The following is a 26,355-nucleotide window of genomic DNA, read 5'->3' on the forward strand; positions in this document are numbered from 1 at the left end:
TGAGCGATACTTCCAGCCCCAGTTGCAGTCTGATCCAATTAGATTCAGACCCGGTCCAGTACCTTTGGGGCTTGCTAACCCCAGGACTCTTTCTTGGCTGCATCTCTCCTTCCTGGGTGCTTCTCCTTGGTCTTCCTTGTTGTTTGTTACCATCAGAGTTGCCTGTCCCCTTAACTGTTCCCTCACATTAATATCCCTCGTATCTGGCAGCACCCTCCCACTTGACCTTCTGTCATTGTCCTAAATAAGGTTGGTCAGTTAGTCCCTTCAAGGAGTTCTATGGAACTTTTTTTTTCATGGACCTGTTTGATGGCATCACTTCCACTGGACAGAACCTAAGCGCCATTACTTCAGAGACAGGGACCGACCCTCCCTGCCCCCATGTCTTAGGTGGAGCAGTGGCCTCTGGTTTTCTCTTGCCTTTCGTCTCATGGAACCTTCACTTTATGAATAGACAATGGACGCCCAGAATTCTGTGAGTTGTTCCTGGGTTAGTGCTTCTGTCACAGTGGGGACTGGGTGGAAAGCAGCCATTCTTATTGGGAAAAAAACCCTATAACTGAGAGCATGGGAAATGAAAATCTTGAAGCTCAACTGGGAACTGGAGGGAGGAGGAGTGGGGTTTAAACAAGATTTAGATTTTCTTGAATAAATGTTTTTGTTTGCTGCATGTCATTGTGACAATTTCCAGATTTGGTTTTAAAATTTTGCCAGTTATGGTTGTTTTATTGTGAAGTGACAGAGGAGTCCTCATGCTGTCATTCCAAGTGTTTCCTGATTGTTTAATGTTTTAAAACCTAAGCCATGCGGATCCTTTAAATAAATATGTTAACAGCCTGAGAGCTTTTTGTGGTATTCAGTTGACTGAATATCAACATGCATAAAAAATGAATAATCAGTTCTTTAATAGCTGTTCAAATATATCCCATAAGTGAGAGTTTACAATTTATTTACAACGGCACCAGTAAATGTTATTTGACCTACTGTACAAACAATGCCGATCAACAATTAGTACTGAGCTGGGCACACTGAGGTGTGCCTGTTCCCAGCTATTTGGGAAGCTGAGGCAGGAGGATAGCAAGTTCCTGGCCAGCTTTGGCAACTTAGTGAAATCCTGTCTCAAAATAAAATGAAAAAAAAAAGAAAAAGAAGAAGGGCTGGGGATGAAGCTTAGTGGTAATGTGTCCCTGAGGGGGGTGGGGGGTATTAGTCCTGGAATAGTTTGTTGAATTTTTATTTCCATCTTAGTAGATTAAAAACTACAACTGTAAATGGTTCAAAGATGTTAAGAATCATAGTGTAGGGGCTGGGGATGTAGCTCAAGCGGCAGTGCGCTCACCTGGCATGCTCGGGTTCGATCCTCAGCACCACATACAAAAAACAAAGATGTTGTGTCCACCAAAAAAAACCCTAAAAATTAAAAAAAAAAAAATTCTTAAAAAAAAAAGAATCATAGTGTAATAAAATCAAAGATAAAGTCAATCTCAAAAATATAGAATCCTGACCTTCCCAGGTAACTTAAGAACTCCAAAGTTTTCCTCATCTTAAACAAGAATTGTACAAAACTACAGAATATGAGTGTTAGAAGACCAATTTATTAAAATCAATAGGATTTAGAAAACAAACAGAAATGTGAAGAAAGCAGAAATAAATAGATGATTTACAAAGAATTATAATTGAACTCTAATCATCATCAGAGTCTGAATCATATTTCTTTCCTCGGATAGTTTTCTTTTCCACTTTTGTGAAGTTTGTTCCACATTTCTTTTGGCTCTGAAATGGTGGTTCCATTAAATTTCCACTAAAAACAAAAGAAAATTGAAAAGCATTTTATCTTTATGATGCAATATATTTGGTATACTTAATTACAAAAAAGAAAAAAACTTTCTTCTTCACTGTAACATCAAACATTTGTAATAATTGTAATAGTGGAATATTTCTTATTAAACGCCAGTGTCAGAAGAAAAGTAGAATATGTGTGTATGTGTGTGTGTGTGTATTTATATTTAGAAAGCATAGGATTTATTGAAGAACAGGAATAGGACTCATTGAAGTGCAAGAGGAGACCCAATAGCAGGTTTTCTCCCAAGAAGTAGAATATTTATATTAATGAATAATAGTTTTATACCTTATTTTGTACTGCCAAATGTTTTAGATTTTTTTTTTTTTACCATTAATTATTAACATTTTACAGGCCATGCTGATATAACTTCTGACTGAAAAGTTCAGAAAGAAGGCAAGTGTTTTGGTTCTGTTGGTTCTGGAGATGCTTAACCTGGGTGAGACATTTTACTAGCAGAATGACAGCTGCCATGATTGGTCTGGTCCTGTCGAACATTTCTACATGTTTAGATGTACAAGTTAGCAAAACCCATAGAAGTGATTATCATTAATCTGGAATTGGTATAGAACTTTTTTCTTTCTTTTTAAACTCCCTTTAATGATGCTTGAGAAATAGACAAAATGAGATAATTTCTTCTTTCAAGTGTCTGGGGAGTATTCCTAGCACCCAGATCTTGGTTTTGAAAATCATTTGACATTGAAAAGAAAAATGGTTCCTTGCAGAAATGGCTACTTCCAGGGAGAGTACAATGATAGCCTCCCTATCATTGGAGCAGGAAAGTAGGGCTCAAAGAATTATGGACATGTTAAAAGGATAGAGGTCAGTATGACGTGGGCTCTCATTGGCCAAATTTGAGGCAATTTGAGCTTCCAAGTAAGTGCTAACAGAAAGAGACTATAATTCAGTGAATAAAAATTATTTCTTCTTCATTCTAAGATTTCTAAATAATCAACATAGAAGACAGAATGGTTCCTCATTAAATTACCCTTTGGTAAGATAAAAAAGTGGTCAACCTTTTCTTAGTCACCACCAGAAATGAGACAAACCATCACATGCCTGCTAATATCATGTACCAAGGAGGAGGGACACAATATCACTTTTGTAATATGGCTAACAGTAACATATGATCTGATTCTAACCTTAAGAAAACATAGCATAACCCCAATCTAGGGGGTGTTTTACAAAATTACTAATCTGTACACTTCAAAAGTGTCAATGCCTCAAAGAATGAAAAAGTATCCAACTGTTACAGGTTAACAGAAACTAGGCCCATAATGACTAAATGAGAATTTTTGCGGTATGAAGAACATTAATGGGATGATGGTAAAATTTGAATAAGGTTTATAAATTACTAGTTGTTTTAATAATTGTACTATGGCTACATAAGAAAATTTCTTTACTCTTAGAATATACATATGGAAGTATACAGAAGTAAAGAGATATGGCATTTTCAACTTCCACACAAATGGTTCTGAAAAACATATGTATGTGCAAAGAGTATATTAAAAAAATAAGAAAATTTAAAATTGGGGGTTATAGGTAAAGGACACATGAGATTTCCTTATCCTATTTTGCAACGTATTTATTTGAACTTTTTCAAAATATAAAGTTTTGCCAATTTCTATAATACAGGAATGATGTCAGCACGTCTAGGAGAGATTCAGAGAAAAGAAAGATGAGGAAATGTGAGAGAGAAAAGATGAGAGACTTTTCCACGTGTTTTGAAAGGCACTATGACCCTGAAATGCTAACTACACAATTTTACCTGTTATTTTATTTTATTTTTTTTAGAGAGAGAGAGAGAGAGAGAGAGAGAGAGAGAGACAGAGAGACAGAGAGAATTTTTTAATATTTATTTTTTAGTTTTCGGCGGACACATCTTTGTTTGTATGTGGTGCTGAGGATTGAACCTGGGCCGCACGCATGCCAGGCACTCGAGTGCGCTACTGCTTGAGCCACATCCCCAGCCCACCTGTTATTTTTTCAAATCAAGAACAGGAACAGGGGCTAAGGTTGTGGTTCAGTGTTAGAGCATTCGCCTAGTATATACGAGGCCCTGGGTTCAATCCTTAGCACCACAAAATAAATAAATAAAGAAAGAAAGAAAGAAAGAAAGGTATTGTGTCCAACTACAACTAATATATATATATATATATATATAAAAGAATATAATATATATATATAAAAGAATAGGAACAAACCCAAGATGGTAGGTTCTGATTTGTGGAACTAGATAAATTATTTATCTAGAGGTGGACAAAGAGATGAATATCTAAGAAAGTCAAGTTGGACTTTACATTGTTTACTGAGACAACTGTCCATAGTAAGGAATGTAAGCTAAGTACAGAAAACATTTTTACTTTTCAGATTCTGCAACTGGAGTATCTACATTAAAAATCTAATGTTTTAAAATATAACCTTCAGGGTATAGCACTTGCCTAATAAGTCCCCGGGTTTGTTCCTTAGCACTGAAAAATAAAAACAGACAAACAAACTCCCCCAGTATAATCTTCCTTATAGCAGCATTTTTTTTTTTTTGAGAGAGAAAGAGAATTTTTATTTTTAAATATTTATTTTTTAGTTTTTGGCGAATACAACATCTTGGTTTGTATGTGGTGCCAAGGCTGCACGCATGCCAGGCGAGTGTGCTACCGCTGGAGCCACATCCCCAGCCCTTATAGCAGCATTTTAAATTTCATCAAAGGGAATAACTTATGTCAGTATAAAATTGGGGAAATGGGGCTAGCTCAGTCATAGAGTGCTTGTTTGGCATGCACAAGGCTCTGGTTTCCAGGGCTGAAAAAAAAAAAAAGAGAAAAGAAAAAGGAAGAAAAAATTGGGAAGAGTCTACCTGGAAGTGTCATTTTGTGTTTCCAGATTAATACAGAACTAGTTTCAATATTCAGTTGAAAACTTTTTTAGTCAGGTGTACTTCAAGACTCAAGTTTAATCTCTAAATCTCATTTTGCTTTAAGATCATGCTAATGTATGCTTCAAAGATGCTCTCATGCCAGGAATAGTGGCACATGCCTGTAATCCTAGATACTTTGAGGCTGAGGCAGGAGGATCACAAGTTTGAGGATAGCCTTAGCAACTTAGCAAGACACTGTCTCAAAATAAAAAGTAAAAAAGGCTGGGGATGGAGCTCAGTGGTAGAGCACCTCTGGGTTCAATCAGGAGTCTTCAAGGAAGTCTGGGCAACTTAGTTTTCAAAATAAAAGACAAAGGCCTAATTTCATAAAATAAATATTAAGACACAAAAATCCTCTCTAAATATAACAACTAGATAGAAATTAAATTGGGCTGGGGCTGTAGCTCAGTGGCATAGCACTTGTCTAGCACGCGTGAGGCACTGGGTTCAATCCTCTGCACCACATAAACAAAATAAAGGCATTCTGTCCATCTACAACTACAAAGAAATAAAAAGAAAAATTAAAATAAACCTATTCTTTTGCTAAAGGTTACCTGTAATTTAGAATATCAGAACAACCGAGTCTCCACTCTAATGTTTCTGTGGTGAAGTCATCTGTATTTCCTAGGTCAGTAAATCCAACAACATAATCTTGTGTTTTCCCGTCTTTCAAGAGCGCGAGTGTGGGGATGACTTTGATACGCAGTCTCTCACAAAGGAAAGGTGCTTTTTCCACATTCAGCTTTAAAAACTTGGTCTCAAGATGTTTCTTGGAGAGTATTACCAAATGTCTGTCTAGTATTTTGCACCTGTGAGTAATAAGTAATAATTATTACCTGTAAGTAATAAGTAATAACATACCAAGTCAAAAGTTAAAGCTATTGATTTTCTTTTTAAAAAACAAGTATCAGTATGCATCTGATTTTAAAGTTTTTCTGTTTGAGCATCAAAATGTGGCAGCCAACCAAAGCTTGTGTTGGATGACCACATTTCCAAGTCCTGAGCCACAACCCCAACCCTCTGCTAAGAATCTTAAGAGTACATTTCTTTCTTTTTTTCTGCTGCACTGGAGATTGAACCCAGGGCTTTATGCACGCTAGGCAAGTGCTCTAGCACTGAACTAAACTCTCAGCTCTTTTAAAAAACCTTTATTTTGAGACAGGGCAACACTGAGATACCCAGGCTGACTTCATACTTGTGATCCTCCTGCTTCATCCTCTAAGTAGATAGTATTACAGGTATGCTCCACAACACCTGGCTTAAGTGTACATTTCCAAGATGTTTTTAGAGTCATGAAAACATAATTGAGGAATTAGGAGCCATTTATAAGGGAATATTATTGCCTTTTGATAATATTCATTTGTTTGCATGTCTTTAACTTAATCACTAAAATCACAACTTTAATATGCTGACTAGAATATTAAAAAATGTACTCAAATATGTTTTGATACAAGTTGTTCCTTTTAGTTTTCTTAAGTTTTCTATCAAGGCAGTGTATCTCCATCCAAACATCTCATCATATTTTAAAGACTTAGTCAAGGAAGGAAACAAAGTTACCTCAATGTGGAGTCTCTGTAGAAATGGCAAACCACTTTTTTACTCTCCTTGACTTCTTGAAAAAAATCTCGCTCACTAGGGATTTCTCTGTATTCCCCATGTCCTTTAGAAAGCCACTCCTAATTTGGAGAGAAGAAAAGATTATACACGTGAAATTCCCCTTTCAGTACCATTTGATATTTTGTCACTATATTATTTTGTAATGAAGTCAATTTTATCTTCTTGGGAAATGAATTACTTTTAGCAGGCTAACTTTCCTATGTTTCTAGTATCAATGCAAAACTAGTCTGTGGACAGTGACTGTCTCCATAGCATGGCTCAGATTAATGACAATTAGCTCTCTTGATAATTTAAAACACTTCTTTTCTCAGAATTTTCAAAATACAAATTTAAGACTCAAGAGACTTAAAATATAAATGTACATTTAATTTTTTTACATTCTTAAGCTAATGAAGCATTTGATTCAAGTTATACAAAGCTTTTTATCCTCTTTGGCAGTGCTAGGGATACAGTCCAGGGCCTCATGCATGTAGGCAAGTGCTCCACCACTGAGCTACCCATCTAACTGGGCAAAGCTTTTAAAAATGAAGTTCCATTCAGAGAAAAACCAAACCAAACAACAACAACAACAACAACAACAACAAAAAAAAAAGTCAGTCTTGGGGTCAGGGAGGTTACTGCAGTTTAGAAGCTTGGGAACCCTCTGTGCTTCTGATGACTACCTCACAAGAGACAGGTTCTATCCTGGCCACTGAGGGACAATGAAAAGAATAGTCTTACTCTCACAGTCTAGAACCAACAAAGATCTCATATCTAATCCAACTTCTCAAACCAATATCAAAACCCATTATCAACCAAGCCTGACAGATTTTGTAGCTTTTGAATCATTCCTGCAGCAGGAAGCATATCACCTCTACTGGAAGCTCATTCCCCCCTTTTAGTAATCTGGTTTTAATAAAAAGGAACACTGGTTGCAGGCAGAAGGCACAGGTTTCAATACCTGTTCCACCACGTATTGGGCTACAATTCTAATGACTTTCCTGACTCAATCCCCTCATTTGTAAAGTGGACACAATAGAGCAACCACTTCATTTTTGGGCTGCTGTGAAAATGAAAGAAAGACATCTATGTAACCATGCCTAACAGCGCCTGACACATGCATAACAAGCACCCGGGCCTGGAGTAGTTTTACAAAAGTCTTCTCATCCTGAATGCAACAGCAACTTTAAAGATTAGAGAGAAAAGTTTACATTTCTTCCAAATGTCAGCACCTCAAGTATTACATGTGGCCTGTTTTCCCTGGGTTAAAATTATCATATGTATATACATATACACCCTTACACACACACATTTGTGTGCATATAAACATATACATTTACAATATACACATAGAGATAGGTTTTTTTTTGGTGGTGCTAGGGGTTGATCCCAGGGTCTTGCTCAAGGGGTAGGCAAGCACCCTATCACTGAGCCACACTCCCAGCTTCCTACCAAAATTTTTAACAGTGATGGATGTTAAATTAAGAAAATTCTAAAAATGAGGACTGAAATGTCTAGCCCATGTATATATAAGTTGTTAGGAGCATACTGTTATAGCAATTTCAGAAAGCAGGTCAGAGAGGTTACTTGTTTCTGCTGTTGAGCTTTCCTTAGTGCCTCAAGTCTCTTTTCTTTGAGGTGTTCCAATTCATCCTCGTCCATCTGATCCAGTTTCTGAATTTCAGAATCCAAATGTTCTTCTACTAGCTTGGCCGACTGAAGCAACTGGTTCTCCAAGACTTTTGAATACACGTCGACAGACGCGTCAGCTTCCATTTTTCTAAATTGTATAGTTCAGTCCTGATACTGGGAAGAAGGTTGACAAACTTTAGAAATCAAGCAAACATTTAGCAAAGTCTTCTCTCATTTGCAAAAATTCTAGCAAGGTGTTCTCTACAGAGTATTCTGCCAACACCCAAGCACTTGATTTCATGTGTTAAAATTTAATTTTCAATAGATTACAGTCACATGAAAACTTCAGAAAAATTAAAGCTTATGTTTTTGTCATAGCCAACTAAGGAGGAACTAGAGTTGGTGATAATGTATTTCTATACAAATTAAACCAAGGAAACAATTTTAACTTGAAATTCAATTGAAGACTGAAATGCAAGTACTCAGAGCAAATGTCAGGTGCTTCTATTTGGTTTGTTTTATTACATTAAAACAAAGATAAATCGTTAGAACCATCACCAGACGACAGAGAAATGAGTTGTGCAGTTATACCTAGGGTTGTATACTGACAATTGTGTTTTTTACCAAGGGAAAGGGAAGAAAAGCAAGAAACAACTGTGAACAATGGTTTTAGGTGTTCACACATGTGCCAAAATTTGCTTCAACACTGGCTGTGCAAGAGACAGCTTTTCATGGTCACCATCCTGTGAGTTTCAAATCCTTTAACTTACAAGAAGTCTCATTATAATTTCTATAAAGAATGTTGCCTGTTGTTCCATAAGCATTGATATCCATTCCTTTTCTGTTACCTGACAAAATCTATGAGATTGCAAAAATTGATACTGTTTTCAGCTTGTTGAAATTCAGTATTCTTAACTTGAATGTAAAACAATGTAACACTTTAAATATTTTCTTAGATGTTTTCTCCCTAATCATTCTTTATGAAAAGTAAGTTTTAGAACAGAACTCAGATTAAAAAAGATCTCAATTGTATATTTAAAGAGTATTTTCTACCACTATCAAAGGGCAATTTAATGTGTATCCCTCGGTTATTATCCCAGAAATATAATTTGCCTATCAAAGCAAGAAGCTGTTGTATCTCAATAAACTACAACACATTTACAAATAATATTGGAGCACTTTAAAAATCTGAACAAAATGTAAACTCACTCAGTCAGCTTCTGACACTGGACCTGGCCCTCATAGAGCCTCTGTGAAGAAAGGTTGAGCTTAGGGAAATATTATTCTTCCAAACATCACTTCTAGTTCCTTTTTCTTCACAGGAAAAGCAGATGAAGTGCTGATTTTATCTTTGTATCCCCAGATCTAGCAATGTTTAGAACCCAGCGGGTATTTAATAAATGTGTTTAATGTTAAAAGAACATAGCCTCGTTTCTGTCAATTGCTCAAGTAGCAAAGGTTTGAATTTTAAAAACCAAATTTTAAGCACCTCATCAATGCTATACAATTAAAAAGGAACGTACTTCAAACATAGTAAATAAGATTTCCAACTCCCCTCGCCTCAAATGTCAGTATCAATGTGACCACAGCTGACGCTTATCCTAGAATTTTATAGGATGAGCTCAAAATTTAATTCTGGGCTAACTGGGAACAGAAATGATTAAGCAGAGCAGTGTTGGGCTCAGATGGCGGTGGGCACTGCCTTCAGAACGGGTAAAGGACATGGTGCGGTGGTCCCCATAACTTTTCATACCTCAAAGATGGGGAAAGGACACCGAGTGTCCTCAAACTTCCTAGCCATTTCCTTGGTTCCTCTAGAGACACCCACCAATACACCCAAGGGCCTCGTCCTTAACCCTCACCAGGCATCTTTCCAATAGCATCCTCGCCACTCCCGGAAACCCGGCGGACAGACGCGGCCAACTCTGCAGCACTCACCATAACGCTCTTGGGGCGCATGCGCCAGAGCCTCGGCCACAGCACAGACACCGGCGTCCGGGCCGCGCCCTTGCCCCGACCCAGCCGGATATCGAGTGGCTATGTACCCCTCAGCACTGGGATGTGGTGGCCGGATTTATCACACCACCCGTTTCCTCACCTGAGAGCTCGGTGATGTCTAACAAGCGACAAACCAGCAGATCCAGGACAGCACCCCACTTTGGTTTCAGCCTTGCAGCCGCCGGGAACTAGAAACCGGCCTTCACTTCCGCCTTCTCATTGGGTCCGGTCCTCTCGCGATACAATCTGAGACGCCTGAAGAGGAGGTGGACCGCCGAGCGAGGAGGGTTTCCGGGCATGCGCTTTTCCTCTGTCACTCGGAACCTGTGTTTCCGATCCTGTTTTTCCTTCCGGGTGAATTGCTGGGAGGGAGAGGGAGCAAAGTATACTGGAAGTTGTAGTTTCTTAATGCACACGCTGGAGTTGTCTGACTTTCTACTCATGAATGTTACATCAGAAATGAGATCATGTTCAGAACTGACACTCGAACTTCGTTTCTCTTATGCTTATTGAACACGTTTACATTTTTATCTTTTGAAGTATACCGTACTACACGATGAATTTTTAATTGACCCCTATAATACCATCGCCCAGATGGAGGTGTGGAACACCTGTAGCTTCCCTCCTGACTTTCGTGTAGTTGGACACACGAATTTTTAGGACTTGGCCTCACTTTGCATATAAAGATTAAGACTTTTAGTAGGGAATTGGTGGATATGTGCTTGTGTGTTTCCTTTTGTGACCGTACATAGTTCTTAATCCATTGGTGTTACTGAAAGGTCCCAATTTTGTCCTCCAGATCCCCAGACCTCATCATTGGTTTCTGTGGTTCTTTACTGAACTTCGTGCAGCTAAGAATATAAAGATTACAAGGAAAGTAAGTCCATGGCTTGCTTCTGAACCGAATGCCAATCCTGCTTTCCCTGGCCGAAAAGGAGTTGACGTGGGGAGTGAACAGCCTCATTGTCTCCCGCCGGGTTCTAGAACCTGGAAACCCGTGAGGATGCCGGTGCGCGGCTAATTCTTGCGGCAGAGGGCGCTCGTGCTCTTGCCTGGCCGAAGGGTCCACTGGCGACGCTCTACCCGAAGCGCAGCTCTCGATGAGCCGCGCCCTGCGTCCCCACGCCGAGGCGGCGGGGCGATGCGCTTGCGCATTGAGAGCTTACACCATATGTGCCCTGTCCCAGTGCGCGGGTCTGTGGAGAGCCGGGTGCGAGAAGCGGCAGCGCGGCGGGGGACGGAGCCGGGCCGAGACCGAAGTCGAACGGGAGACAGTGTGTCTGTGATTAGCCGAATAGAGGGGCAGGGGCCACGAGCGCCTCTGACAAGCGATGGGGAAGAAACAGAAAAACAAGAGCGAAGACAGGTAGGCAGTGGCTGGGTCCGTATGGCAGCGCCGCCGCCGCTCTTGTGGGGCGCGCGGGTCCGGCCGGGCGCGGGCTCGGACCCGGTCTAGGCTCGCGACGAGCTCGCGGGACGCTGGGCCTGGGCCGAGTAGGCGGCGCGGGTTCAAGACCCCAGGGCCGGGCGGGCGCGAGGGCCTCGGCGGCAGGCAGGTCCTCCCTGCCGAGGCACGGTCCCACCGCTGCCGTTCGCCGGGTCTGGAAAGAGAAGTTCCCGGCCTGAGGAGCCGGGCGGTCGTTTGCGGGTTTCTGGTCGCGCGTGGGGGGATCGGGCAGCTTTCCCGGTCCGGGGGCGGTCCGGCCTGCGTGGCCCAGGCCGGGTTGAGGTGCCGGCGCTACTCTTGTCGAGGGTCGGGAAGTTTCTCTTTCTGCCTTTGTACCTGGAGGAGGGAGTCCGAACCCCGTGTACGTGTCGCCAGCTTTTTCTACTCTTTGAGCCGCTTAGGAACGTTGGAGTTACGGAGAGGGGTCTGCCAGTTCACTCCTTCTTGACCTAATTCAGTTCGAACACATTTCTCATATTATTTTAAGTGTTGACGGTCCAAACTCCATGCTTTTCGTTTTCCTTCTTCCGGCCTGTCTTTTGGTCATTTCTTTGCTCTCTAGCACCTCCCCTAAGAAAGGAGGAGGAGGAGGAGGTGAAACAAACCACCAGGGTCGCTGCTTTCTAATCACTTAAAAGGTTTTTGGGGGTGCGAGTGTGTTAAGGGTGTTTGTGAGTTACTTACCCGAAGATGTTTTGGAACATTTCTGTGTGTCACATCCGATTGATTTCTTTTATCTTTTCAGTTTGCTTCCTGGGAGTGAACAACCATCTGTTACTTTACACCTTTGTGCACTATCCTCCCAAATTAGTTTAAATGCTAGGGGGAGAGTAAGGCAAATTAAAAACAAAACAAAACCTGTACTAGTTCATCATTCTGACTCAAGTTGGGGTCTTGAAATTAAGATTATTTTAAGTTGGATTGTTTCTTCCCTTAGCACTTGTCCAGCTCATGAGTGGAATTAAAAGACAACAAAGAGTAGAACTTAACTACTAATTGAATAAGATGAATAAATAAGAAGAAATAAGTAGAATTCTGGGTGGTTTAATGAGAAAAATTTCTGTATGTTTGACAGGTTTTTTTCATGTATAGAATACATTTTTTCCTTGCTGAGAACAAGTTTCAGGAATATGCAAAAAAATAAAGAAATGAATATAATAAAAACTTACATGTTACCTGTTTTGAGCTGTTTAGTAGCACATGATCAATCCTGTTTCATCCACCTGTTGGATATTCTAAAGCAGATTTTGGGCCTTTGATCTATAAATCCATCAGGTGTATCAGAAAGAACCCTTGGGGTGTGGGGGACCACCACAGAAACTACCTACTCTACAACAACAGTGCTATCATCAAGCCTAAGGAATGTTAACAATGATTTCTTAAACATTATACAATATTCAGTCAGTTTTCTAATTTCCATGATTTTCTTATAATATTGTTTTTCCATTCATTTGTTTGGCTCAGGATTACACAGGTACACAGGTTTAGATAAAAAAAAAAAACATGTTTGTGTTATTCTGTTTCCAGGTTTTACTTTCTAGGCTCTTTTGCAATGGGAAAAATATGTATTTTGAAGGTGAGATATGTATTCTTGTCTATGGTGTTTTTTTTTTTAAGGAAAAGTGAATGTCTCATTTGATTTATTATAAAAGATTTCATGGATGTTGTAAGTTGAGAATACACACTTTAGAGCCTGCTAAATGGTTTAGTAGTATAGAAAGAGTGGCATTGAGTTCCCTCTGAATGGGAGTTTGTGTGTTTATTTTATTGTTTCATGAACTCTTGGGCTTGAGTATCTTTCAAATTGTCCTAAGAAATCCTGAGGTTTTGTGGAAGGACCCTTTTGACCAGAATGGCTTGGTTTTTTACTTTGGTATTGTACATGAGATATTAAAGAGTGGGAGGAAGGTGAGTTCTACAACTTTGGGAGTTTGTCTTTTCCCTTTGTATATTCCAACAGTACTTTTTTTTTTTTTTTTTTTGGAGGATATTTTGTTTTGTTTTTCTTATTGATACTGGGGATTGAACCCGGAGCAGGCTACTTACTACTGACCTATATCCCTAGCCCCTTTTAAAATTCTTTACTTTTTATTTTTTTTAAGTTGTAGATGGAACACTACCTTTAATTATTTATTTTTATGTGGTGCTGAGGATCGAACCCAGTGCGTCACACAGGAGAGACAGACACTCTACCACTGAGCCACAATCCTAGCCCTATAATTCTTTATTTTGAAACAAGTTCTCACTAAGTTCCCAAGGCTGGCCTTGAACTTGTGATCCTCCTACCTCAGCCTCCTGAGCAGCTAGGATTACAGGTGTGTGCCATTGCCTTCAAGAATATTTTGAATATTCATAAAAGGGAAAGGAATGCAGACTAGGTAGAAGGTCTGGGAGGAGAAAATACCATTTTAGGTTACTGTTCTTTTTGTGATATGAGATATATCTGATCAAACTTGTATGAAGATCCCCAGTTTAAAGATTTTACTGTATTCCACCTCCCCGCCTCTCCCGGGCTGTCCTAAACCAAACACGTTTCTAGACAGGTGGAACTGAGTACAAAAATGAGCAGCTGCTTATTAGTTGTCATAGTAGGGAAGGTGTGAAGCCACTTTTCATAAAATCTTTGAGTGTTCTTAACTCTGTTTAATGACTGTTTTTAACTTAGTTGCTCAGTGTTGATTTCCAATTAAACACAAGTTCTCACACATGCTAGGCAAGTGTTCTACCACAGAGCTGGGACCCCAGATTTATCTAGTTTTGTTTGTTTAGCATATGTTTATCAGTGACTGAGATATTTATAGTATTTTTTGAATTCAAGAACTTTGTTTAAAGACCAAGATCTAATTGGGCACAGTAGTGCATGCCTCTGTAGTCCCAGCTGCTTGGGAGGCTGAAGCAGGAAGATCAGCAAGTCCAGAGCCAGCTTCAGTGATTTAGTGAGGCCCTAAACAACTTAGTGAGTGAGACCTTGTGTAAAAATAAAAAGTGCTGAGAATGTGGCTCCATGGTTAAGCACCTCTGGGTTTAATCCCTGGTGCCAAAAGAAAAAAAAAGTTCTAGAATTCTAGTTTATCTTGTGTAATTTTTTGGGGAATGAGATTCCTGATAGGGTGTTTGGCAAGTTTTCTTGCCTTTTTCAGTTGACTAGGGAAGCATTTTTTTGGTTTTTTTTGGACCCAGGATTGAACTCAGGCACTCAACCACTGAGCCACATTCCCACCCGTTTTGAATTTTATTTAGAGATAGCGTCTCACATAGTTGCTAAGTGCCTTGCCCTTGCTGAGGCTGGGTTTGAACTCCTTGGGATCCTCTTGCCTCTGCCTCTTGAGCTGCTGGGACTATAGGCGTGCCTCTCGACACCCTGGCTGGACTAGGGAAGCTTTTGATGAGACAAAGGATAGGATTCAGTATGCACAGATGAAACAATATAAGGCAGTATTTCCATTTATTCTCATATCCTTCTTAGTCATCAGTTTGCATGAGAAGACCTTATGGAGATTTGTATGTGCTAGTGATGTCCTACTATTTCCTTTTACACAGTATGTTGGGTGGTCTCTAAATGATGTGTGCAGAGAAAAAAAGATTTGTATTATCTAGTTTTTCCTATTCACCAATTCTTCATTCTGGTCTTTTTTTTTTTTTAATGATCTATTTAAAGTTGGTAGTAAGTGTGGTAGATTTTTCAGATAATAAGGCATCTGGCATGTTACCTTAATTAATGAGATTGATATAACCTTTCTCCCACCAAGTCTCCCAGATGTACTCCCCTCCTAAAAATAAAGGGGAGGAAGATAATTATTTCATTTATCCCATACTCAGTTACCTTGTCACTCAGGTCCTAGAGAATCTTTTTGGGATTGAGTAAAGTTCTGTGTAGTTTAAGCATCAGATTATTTGTTGCTGTGGTTTTTTACACTACAAAATAATACTCTTGTAACTACTTATGAATTCCATTGTAGTGGGAGTTCTCCTTATCTGAGATAGCTGCCTAACCTTTAAATAATTACCTTAGACATTTTATCCTAGTCAGGTATGATCAGTGTAGCAGGGACCCTGTGATAGAAAACAAGGTGATATGCTTAAGGAACCAATGTTCTGAAAGGAAATGGGTCTATAGGAGGCACTATAAATATTTCTGGAGAGGGAACGATCTCTGGAAATTGAAAGTACAAGTTGAAGGTTCCTAATCTGAAAAATCTGAAATCTGAAGTGCTCAATCTGAAACTTTAAGCACAAATGTGGTGCCACAGTGGCATGTTCCATACCTGACTTCATTAATACGCAGGTGCACCAAAAATATTGTACAAAATATTCCTTCATGCCTTGTGTATAAGTTATACTCATGAAACAAATTAATTTTGTGTTTAAACTTGAGTCCCATCCCTAAGATGTCTCATTATGTATATGCAAATATTCCAAAACCTAGAAAAAATCTGAAATCCAAAACCGCTTTTGGTCCCAAGCATTTTGCACAAAGGATATTCAACCTGTAGTTTAGATAGTCTAGATTAAAAAAAGGTATTCATTTCTCACTTGCCAATATTTGAATTAACTTGAAAGACTTATATTGTATATCTTTGGATCTTTTTAAGGTTAAAAATGCATAATCTGAAAATTCACTTAGTTTAGTTTTTTTTTTCTGTTACAACTTCAGAAAATTTAATAGGGAAAAAGTCTTAACTTTGCCATAAATGAAGAAGAAAGCAGCTTACCCAATTGTTGGTAATAAGCTCTCCAGCCTTCCATGCAGGGAATCTCTGTGTGAAGCTGATTCAGCCACTTTTAGTGTTACTTGCCCTTTAGCAGTGCTTTATCCTTGTCGACTTATTGCAGTCTTTGCAGTTGATCTCTGTTGGACAGAGCATTGTTTTACAAGGAACTGTCAGTGGTTAAGTTAGAATAATAGTTTCCTAACTTTTTGGCCCTTACATTCTTACATGACTAATGAATGGAAGGGCTTTTGTTCATGTGGTTATCTCTTGAATCCTTATCACACTGCATATTAAAAGTGAAGTTTTTAATATACCTATTTAAAAATTAAAATACATTACATATTAATACCAAATCTTATTTTCAAAAAAGTCCTGGAAAGAGTGACATTGTTAAACATTTTTGCGAATCTATTTACTGTCCGGTTTAAAAAGAAGATCACTAGATTCTGTTTGTGCATTTGATCTCTAATATTATTACATATATGTGGCATTGGAAGAAACACTCCATTGTACTGTTGTGAGAATATGAGAATGAAAAAGACCAGTGCCCTTCAAAAATTATTATTTTGCAAATAATTTTGATCTCCCAAGTTAGTTTTAGATTTCTGAACCAGATTTGGGGTACTAATTTGAGAATTGCTATTTAGGGATTTCTAAATTAGATCTAGGCAATTGTGAGGTATTTTCCAAGCTGTTTGGCCATCATTAATGTTGTGTCTTACAAGTGCTTAGAATGTTCTAGAGTCATACGTAAAGACAATTTAAGGTATCTATGGGCATGTTAATGCTCTGGATGTTTTCTGACTTAGGATTTTCTTGTTCTTAATGTAATAGGTAAACTTAACCATATTCTATTAAAATGTTTTTAATTGGTTTTATTTAGGAGTCCACTATGTTTTATTTGGTTATTTGGGACACTTGGCATCTTTATTATTTTAATTTTAATTAAATTTGATATGAGGACAGCATGTTAAATTGGAAGGAGCAGGAGTATGATTTGTGTTTCTAGGTCTTTTGAGTAGCAAGGGGTGACTAAGAACTTCAATTGCTACTCTATTGTCAATAATTCTGTACAAGTATACCATTTCCAATGTTGGTGGTGTTCAGCAAGTTGGTTATTCAAAATTACCCTCTCATGAGAGTAGTTATTTATATGAAATCTTTATTAATATTTATTTGGTTATGCTAGGCATTGTACAGAGTAAGTTAGGTTGAACTCATCTTTTTAACAGTGATCAGGGACCAGATTCACTTCTGTGTAATACAAAGATTATGAGTTGAAGTTAGTGTTTATTTTGTGATTAGTTATTCCAGGATATAAGTTGTATCCTTCAAGTATTTATTGAGAATGTTGACCTAAATTTTCATCAGTATATTACTTTTATTTTTTCATAATCTATATTTATAAACATACTATGTATATATCTTATGCAATTGTAAAGTCCAAAAAAATTTTTTTAAGATGGGGATTTCACTGATTTGCTCAAATGAGTCTAGAACTCAAGGCACAAGTGATCCTCCCACTTCAGCCTCCCAAGTAGCTGGGACTACAAGTGTATGCCACTGCACCTGGCTCAAAATATTCTTAGATAGTAGCAAATATAAAATTTTGTGAAGTTTAAACTTGCCACATTAATGTGAGGAATGATATTGCTATGTTGAATCTAAATCAGTTGCAACTCAAACTTTATGTTTACCTGGAGATCTTGTAAATGGACATTTTGAGTCAGTAGATCTGGGATGGAGGCTGAGATGATGCCTTTTTTACAAGTCTACACCTAAACTGCTTCTTCAGAAACTATACTTTAAATAGCAGGACCTAGTAACCATTTCTACTAGAAATGTAATATTCCCTGTAATGGAATTTTTTTCTTTTTCTTTTCTTTTTGAAGGATTCTCACCATGTTGCCCAGACTAAGGCTCCAGCAGTCCTCCTGTCTCACCCTCCTGAGTAGCTGGGACTGTAGGTGCATGCCACTGCACCCATGTGGATTTTGAGTTGAGCATTCCTATATTAGCAAAAGCTCAATTAATTTTTCTGATACCTTTTTTTAAAACTTGATTTTGAGGTCCCTCCCTTATGGAACTGGGAATTAAATTAAAATTATTTGTCATAACAAGTCGTCTTAATCTTAATGGCTTAAAACAATAAAAATCACTCTCTTTTCATGGCTCTCGATGTTGATTGAGCTTAATTAGGTAGATCTTGCTTGGGGTCTCTTTGGTCACAGTCAGGTGGTGATTGTAATGGGATCATCTTATGCGTTTCCTCACTCTGTTCTTCACTTCTGATCATTGGTACCTCTGCTGGAGCTGTCTGCTGGAGCCTGTATTTGACCTTTCCCTGTGGCCTGGACAGTAGGTTGGCAGTGAGCATCCCAAGAGACAGTAGAGCTGCTGGTTTAAGGCATAGGCCCAGAAATTGGAACATCATTCCTGATCTATTATCTATTGATCAAGCAATCAGAGTCCCCACATTAAAGGGGAGTAGACAGAGACCCTCAAGTCTCAATGTCATAGGCATTTGAGTCAGGTTTTAAAATCTCTACAGCTGAGGGCCTGGAGTTGTGGCTCAGCGGTCAAGCACTTGCCTGGCATGTGTGAGGCCCTGCGTTTGATCCTGTTGTACTGTTGTGAGAGTACCACATATAAATAATAAAATAAAAGATCGGGCTGGGGATGTGGCTCAAGCGGTAGTGCGCTCACCTGGCATGCGTGCGGCCCGGGTTCGATCCTCAGCACCACATACCAACAAAGATGTTGTATCTGCCAAGAACTAAAAAATAATTAAAAAAAAAAGATCATTTACAACTAAAAAATATTAAAAATAAATAAAATCTCTACAGCTGGTTAAGAGGCACTAGAGAAGCTGGTAAGAGTCTTAGAGCTGGGTGTGGTAGCACATGATAAATGATGACTTATCATTTAGTGCACTTAGCATTAGTTCTTTTTACCACTGTGTAGTATTCCATTGTGAAGATATATAGTAATTTGTTTATAAATTATCTGGTAAGTAAATATTTGAGTTGTTTCCATCTTCTCCTGAAGATGGAAACAACTTCCATTTGATATGGAAGATATAAATGATGATTTATATTTGACCTTCATAATTTTAATATTAACTGTTTTTAGTTATCCTAGCAGTTTGGGATCTAAGGCACGAGGATTTAGAGTTCAAAGCTAGCCTCAGCAATCGAGGGGCTAAGCAACTCAGTGAGACCCTGTCTATAAATAAAATACAAAATAAGGTTAGGGATTTGGCTCAGTGGTCAAGTGTCCCTGAGTTCAATCACTGGTACCCACCCCCCACCGCCAAAAAAAAAAAAAAGAGAGAGAGAGAGAGAGTCTTAGAAATTTAGGGGTTTTGAATTGTGTAATAATTTAGAAAGGAGTTGAATTTTTTATATTTCAAGACTAAATTCACATTCATTAGATGGTTTTTCAATAGAAAATGCCCATCATTTAATGAAATTTTCTATTTGGAATTCCATGTATCTTTAAAAGACTTTATGCTATATTGATCTCAAAATTATTGCTGTTATTGTTTTACTTTTTTGGTGTTGGGGATAGAACCCAGGGACCTCAAACACTGTTTAGAAAAAAGCGTTGTACTAGTGAGCTACACCCCATTCCATTCTTTTTTTTAATTTTTACATATGATTTTTATTTAATTTTTCCAAAAGCCAAACACCAAAGTTGAATATATGCCTGCACATAATTAATGGATATCATGTTTTTAAAAAGTTTCCTTTGTAGTTACATTATTTTAACACATGGTATGCTAAATTACCAGAAAAGAGTAAAGATTTATTATTTCCATAACTTACATTAGACCTACAGAATTTTAATCTTAACTATTTTTTGTAAACTCTTAAAATACTTTCTGTATTTGTTTCTTATCCATTTTTATAGTACTACTGGAAATTCAAATGAAACAATTTTTGAAGTATGATTGTCAAAGTTCATAAACTTCTAAGTGTGCAGTGAGTTAAACATGTACAGTGTGATGATCAATAGACTATTTCCATTATCCCAAGTGTTCTCTCATGACTCTATGTAAGTGATCCTTTCTATACAGTAGGGCTTTTAGCCAGTAGTTACTATAGTTTTGGGACTTTCTGTTTGTTTTTTGCTAAGTTTGCCTTTTCTAGAAATTCATATACGTGGATGATAGAGTATGTAGTCTTTGGCTTAGTATGATGCTGTTCAGATTCACCTGCTTTAATGCAGGTAGCATTAGTTCTTTTATCATTGTGTAGTATTCCATTGTGCAGATATATAGTAGTTTGTTTATAAATTATCTGGTAGATGAATATTTTGGTTGTTTCCATCTTTTTTGTGGTTATGAATGTAGTGAACATTTGAGTACAAGTCTGTGTGTGGACACATTTTTCTCTTAGGTAAATGCCTAGGAGTGGGATTGCTGGGTCATATGATAAATGTATGTTTAACTTTAAGAAGTAGTATCTTCCAAAGTGGCTGTACCTTTTTGCATTCCTTCCGGGGATGTGCAAGAGTTTCACTTGTTCCACATTCTATCTGAGCACTTGGTATTATCAGTCTTTAATTTTAGTCATTCTTGTGTCTGCATATGACATCTCATTGTGGTTTTAATTTATATTTTCTTATTAGTTGCACTGATAATCTTATTATTACATGTTTATTTGCCATTGTTGCATCTCATTTGTTAAGTGTTTAAGTATGTGTTATTTTTTGACATAGGTTTCTAAGGAGTTCTTTATATATTAAAAACAAATTCATCATAACATACATGTGTTGTATATGTTTTCTTTGGTCTGCAGCATGCCTTTTCATTTTGTTAGCAGTGTCTTTTTTAAAAAAATCATCTTTTATTTGGAGATCATTGGGAGTTGCATGCAGTTTTAATAATGGTTTCCCCCAATGGTAACATCTGGCAAAATTGGACTAGAGTATCATAACCCAGACTTCAACATTAATGAAATCCACTGGTTACCTTCAGATTTGCTTGGTTTCATTTATGCTGTGTGTGTGTGTGTGTGTTCTATACATTATCATCACATGTGTAGAACTGTATTGCCATAGTCAAAATGCAGAACATCACAGCAAGGATCTGTTATGTTGTTCATTGGTTACCACACTCATCTCCCTGCTGCATATCCTTCCCCTGCCTGTCCTTAACCCGTGGTAACTGCATATTTGTCCTACATTTGTAAAGTTTTGTACTTTCAAAAGTGTCATATAAGTGGAATTCTGTATGTGTGTAACCTTTTGGGATTTTCCTATGCAGCCTAATTCTCTTGATTTCCAGTCAAATTCTTACATATATCCATAGTTTATACTTCCATTTTATTGCTGAATAATATTCCACAGAATGGGAGTGAACCACAGCTTATTCAGCCATTTGCCTTTTGTGGGACACCTGGGTTGTATTCTGCTTTTTTGACTGTTGTATATTAAACTGCCACAAAAGTTTTTCTACGAGTATCTCTGTAAACATAAATTTTTGTTACTTAGGGATAAATGTGAAAGACTGCAGTTGCTAGGTTGTACGTTTAGTACATTTTTAGTTTTATAAAAAGTGGATGGGTTATTCCAGAGTGGCACTTCCTTTTTACATTTCTAGCAGTATTATATGAATAATCCAGTTCCTCTACATCCTTACCAGCATTGATTATTACCTCTATTTGGAAGGGTGGTATCTGATTGTATAGTATTATTCCACTGTGGTTTTTGATTTGCATTTCCCAAATGGCTAATGATGTCTTTTGTTTGGCATCTATATATCCTCTTCAGTGGAATGCCTTTTCTTGCCTTTTGTCCATTTTCTGTTAGGTTGTTTGAATTGTTATTGTCGAGTTTTGAAAGTTTTAAAAATACATTCTAGATATTAGTCCTTTTTCAGAGAGGTGGTCTTTAAATATTTCTCCTACTCTGAAGCTTGTTTTTTCATTCCCTTTGTATGATCTTTCCAACAGCAACAGTTTTTAATTGTGATAGGGATCTTTTTTTTAATTGGGCTTTTAATTTCAAGTCTTAAATCTTGCCTGTTTCTAGATCCTAAACATTTTGTATCTTTCCTAAAAGTTTTATGTTTTTATGCTTTTCACTTAAATTTTCACTCTGGTGTGAGAAATGAGATTGAGGTTTTTTTGTTTTGTTTTGTTTTGTTTTTTAATTGTAGGAGAGGTGCAGTTTGCACCAGCATGCTCTTTGGAATAGTTATTCTTTTTACATTTAACTTCTTTTATATTTTGTACCCATAAAATATCAGTTGGGGGACTGGGGTTGTGGCTCAGTAGTAGAGTGCTTGTCTTGCATATGTGAGGCCTGGGTTTGATCATCAGGACCACAGAAAGATAAATTTAAAAAAGGTATTGTGTCCATCTACAACTTAAACACACACACACACACACACACACACACACACACACACACACACAGTTGGCCATACTTTTCTGGGGCTAATTTTGGTTTCTCTTTTCTGTAGATTTGTATCTATCCCTGTACCAGTACCACAGTTTGCTATTATAGTTATATATAGCCTTGAAATCTGGTAAAGTAATTTCTCTCATTCATCCTCTGCCACTCCCAAATTATTTTTAGCTATTTTGGTTCCTTTGCCTTTCTGTATAAATTTTAGAGTAATCTAGTATTTGTTGCATCCTAAATATCTTGCTGGAGTTTTTATTGGTATTACTATTAAACCTGTATGTCATGGGGGAGGATTGTTATCTTTTCATTTGTTTCTATCTTCTTAGGTTTCTTACGTCAGTATTTTGTAAGTTTCAACATATACGTCCTGTACATATTTTGTTAAACTTGAATATTTTATTTTCTTAGGATTGAATATAAATGATAGGTTTCCCCCCTTCACTTTTTAAAAAGTACTCATTTTTAGAATTACAGAAAAGTTGTGGCAATAGTACTGAGTCCCGTATACCTCATATCCACTTTCCTTGTCTATTAACATATTAGCTTGGTATACTTGTTACAACTAAGGAAAATTATATATTAACTGAAATGAATACTTTGTATAGATTTCTTTATTTTTTAACTTACTGTCCTATATCTGTTCAAAGATTCCCATATAGGGTATCACGTTACATTTAGAGTAGTCATTTCTCAGACTCATCTTGTGTGTGATAGTTTCTCAGATTTCAACCTGTTATTGATATTGATGTTGGTTATTTGGTTGAAGTGTGCTGTTTGTCAGGTTTCTACATTGTAAAATTTCTCTTTCCATTTTGTACTCTTTGGTAGGAAGTCATGGTGCATAGTTCAGAATTTAGGAGTGTGAAATTATATTGTACCTCTTTAAGGTTGGAGTTCTGCATAATTTATTTAGCCTCCACACAGATTGTCTCTTCCTAATTTATTCAGCCATTTATCAATATGAACTTTTGGATATTATTTTGTAATTGTAGATACTATTTTTGACTACAATTTAATATTACATTATTTTAATTTGTTGCTCTAGTTAATTAACTAACGAATTAATTAATCAATTGCTTCCTTTGTCTTGGAAGCTCTTTCAGTTGGTTTATATATCCTTTTGTCATATTCTCAACATCGTGTGTATGTGTGTACACAAGTATGTGGGTGCATGACTTTTCTTGGTTTTGTTTAATTGCTTACTTTCTGACACTACAAGATATTTCAGTCTTACCTTGTCTGTATCCTGTAATCAGCTACTTTTGCATTCTTACCAGCAGTTGGTATTGTCAGTTTCTTGGATTTTAACCATTTCAATAGGTAAGAAATGCTGGTTCCTTGATTTAATTTGCACTTCCTAATGACAGATGATATGGAACTTTTTTTCATTCACTTTTTTCTTTTGTCATATGTGTATCATTTTTGCAAGGTAATTACCCATATTTTAATTGGATTCTTCTTGAGTTTTAAGAGTTCCTTTGTATATTTTGGATATAATTCTTAGTATATACAAGTCTTAGTACATGTAAGCATAGTATTTTGCATGTGTTTCTCCCAGTCTGTGGTTAGCCTTTTCATTTTCTTACCAGTATCCTTCTCAGAGCAGACATTTTTTAATTTTAATGAGTTTAAATTATCCTTTTTATCTTTCATGATTTTTGCTTTTTGTGTTTTATTTAAAACCTCATTGCCAAATGCAAGATCAACAAACAAATTTTGTGGAGTTTTTTTTTTAAATTTTTTTTTTAAGAGAGAGGAGAGAGAGAATTTTTAATATTTATTTTTCAGTTCTCGGCGGACACAACATCTTTGTTGGTATGTGGTGCTGAGGATCGAACCTGGATTGCACGCATGCCAGGCGAGTGCGCTACAGCTTGAGCCACATCCCCAGCCCTTGTGGAGTTTTTCTTGTTCATGGTGCTGGTGGGTTTTGGCACATGGACAACCAGTACAAGCACCATATGGCAAAAGGGCTATTTTTTCCTATTTAATTTTCTCCTTTGTCACAGATGAGATAGCATTGGTGTGGGTCTGTTTTTGGGCTTTTCATACCATTGGCCCATGTATGTTCTTTCTCATCACTGTGTCTTGGTAATACAATAAAGCTACTTATTACCACTGTGTCTTGGTAATAGCTTTATTGTACGTCTTAGTATTGGGTAATGAGTTTTCCAACTTTGTTCTTCAGTTGACTAAGTCTTTTGCTTTGTCATGTAACCATAGAAAGTTGGTGCTCACTGAAAGAATATTTCAGAAGCTATTTCAGAAGCTATTAGAGTACATCGTATTATATTTGCTTAGTTTTGTAGCTGAAATTTTGAGCAAATAATTCAGAAATTAGATTATTTCCTATTTTCTAGAGAAGGGAGTATAATCAGAATTGGGCTTGAGTTCCTGATGTGTTGCTTTGGTTATTTGGTTGAAGTGTGCTGTTTGTCAGGTTTGAAATCTGGTAAAGTAATTTCTCTCATTTCATCCTCTGCCACCCCTAAATTGTTATTAGCTATTTTGGTTCCTCAACATTTAGGAACTTATCTTTATCAGAATAAAGCATCTTCATGCAAGACATTCATCTATTTCATGAGTTCTTTGGTTTCTTATTGTGTCATTCTTTAGAATTTTTCTACCTTTTCTGCTTGACTATCTCAGACTGACTTCCTTGATTTTCTTTAAGTTTTAACTGGAATGTAGTTTGGATACCCCAAGTAATATTAGTAGATGAGGATATTAAGGAATGGAGCCAGAAATGAAACCAGGAATGTGAAAGGTTCAGAAAGTGTTTGGATCTGGATTTTGGATTTTATTTTGTGAATCATTGCTAATTCAGTGTAGATTTAAAAGTGTGGTCATTTTCCTCAAGGCATTAAATTTTTGAGTATTTCTGTTGGTAAATGAGACAATAGACTAGATGATATTTGAAATTTCTTCTAGCTCTGTAGTTTCTGCTATCCTAAATAAAAATGTACAAACTCCAGGTATTTAGATGTTGATGATAGTCAAGATAGTACCTAAGGTATCCTTAAAGTTTTCTGTTTTATAAATTTCTCCATTTAGACAAACAAAACTTTAATATCTGTGGAAGTTTTTTTATTATTATTATTACTTAGATTTTTATTTATTTATTTATTTTTGTAGTAGTGGGGATTGACTTATTTATTTTTTTGTGATAGTGGGGATTGAATCCAAGGTATACTCTACCACTGTGCTACACCCCCAGCCCTTTTTTATTTTGACACAGGATCTTGCTAAGTTGCCAAGTCTGGTCTCAAACTTGTAATACTCCTACCTTAACCTCCTGAGTCCCTGGGATTACAACTGTGCACTACTATGCCTGATTACTTATATTTTTATTTTTGAGCTCTTATAACTCTGAGTTCCATATAACCCAGCCATTTTATTGAAGTAGATGCAAGGAGGCTGATAAGTACTCGTGATACTTGTGTTGTCATGAAAAGAACTTGTTGAGTATTTTCTCATTTTGCTACCAGTGCATGAACGAAGTTCAAATAATAAAATTTTTTGTGTGACTATGATAGGTTATTTGCCCTTGAGTAATATTTAGGTCTTCTTTGTTTTCATTTAAGTGCCAAGGATGACATTGATCTTGATGCCTTGGCTGCAGAAATAGAAGGAGCTGGTGCTGCCAAGGAGCAGGAACCTCAAAAGTCAAAGGGGAAAAAGAAAAAAGAGAAAAAGAAGCAGGACTTTGAGTAAGTATATTTGAATATATTTGATTTTTGTTGGTTTTGGCACTGGATTCAATTAATAAACTATTCAAATGCTTCAAAATGTGTTGTATTCT

General features: G+C 37.2%; 2 protein-coding genes across 6 annotated transcripts in view; one reads left to right on the plus strand and one right to left on the minus strand.

Moving 5' to 3' along the window:
• Window positions 1–1,575: 1,575 nt before the first annotated feature.
• Txndc9 (thioredoxin domain containing 9) lies at window positions 1,576–10,243 on the minus strand. Of its 4 annotated transcripts, XM_078028554.1 has the most exons (6): window positions 10,081–10,237; window positions 9,192–9,232; window positions 7,938–8,156; window positions 6,312–6,430; window positions 5,309–5,563; window positions 1,576–1,801 (listed from the first exon to the last, which is right to left on the minus strand). In XM_078028554.1, the coding sequence occupies exons 3-6, from the start codon at window positions 8,124–8,126 to the stop codon at window positions 1,684–1,686; spliced, it is 681 nt and encodes a 226-aa protein (XP_077884680.1). In that variant the 5' UTR covers window positions 8,127–8,156; window positions 9,192–9,232; window positions 10,081–10,237; the 3' UTR covers window positions 1,576–1,683. The 4 variants fall into 4 exon arrangements, with proteins under 4 accessions (XP_077884680.1, XP_005336443.1, XP_021589655.1 ...); XM_005336386.5 differs by lacking the exon at window positions 9,192–9,232 and having other exon boundaries at window positions 10,081–10,238; XM_021733980.3 differs by lacking the exons at window positions 9,192–9,232; window positions 10,081–10,237 and adding an exon at window positions 9,845–9,957.
• Window positions 10,244–11,119: 876 nt separating this feature from the next.
• Window positions 11,120–26,355, plus strand: part of Eif5b (eukaryotic translation initiation factor 5B) — a 53,629-nt gene continuing 38,393 nt past the window's right edge. For both annotated transcript variants that reach the window (XM_013363413.4, XM_013363414.4), the window contains exons 1-2: window positions 11,120–11,346; window positions 26,138–26,263. In XM_013363413.4, coding sequence (XP_013218867.1) covers window positions 11,312–11,346; window positions 26,138–26,263 — 161 coding nt within the window. In that variant the 5' untranslated portion in view covers window positions 11,120–11,311. The remainder of the gene's footprint in view (window positions 11,347–26,137; window positions 26,264–26,355) is intronic.

The sequence above is a fragment of the Ictidomys tridecemlineatus genome, chromosome 12 (genome assembly GCF_052094955.1).
Source record: "Ictidomys tridecemlineatus isolate mIctTri1 chromosome 12, mIctTri1.hap1, whole genome shotgun sequence".
Classification (NCBI taxonomy): Eukaryota; Metazoa; Chordata; class Mammalia; order Rodentia; family Sciuridae; genus Ictidomys; species Ictidomys tridecemlineatus.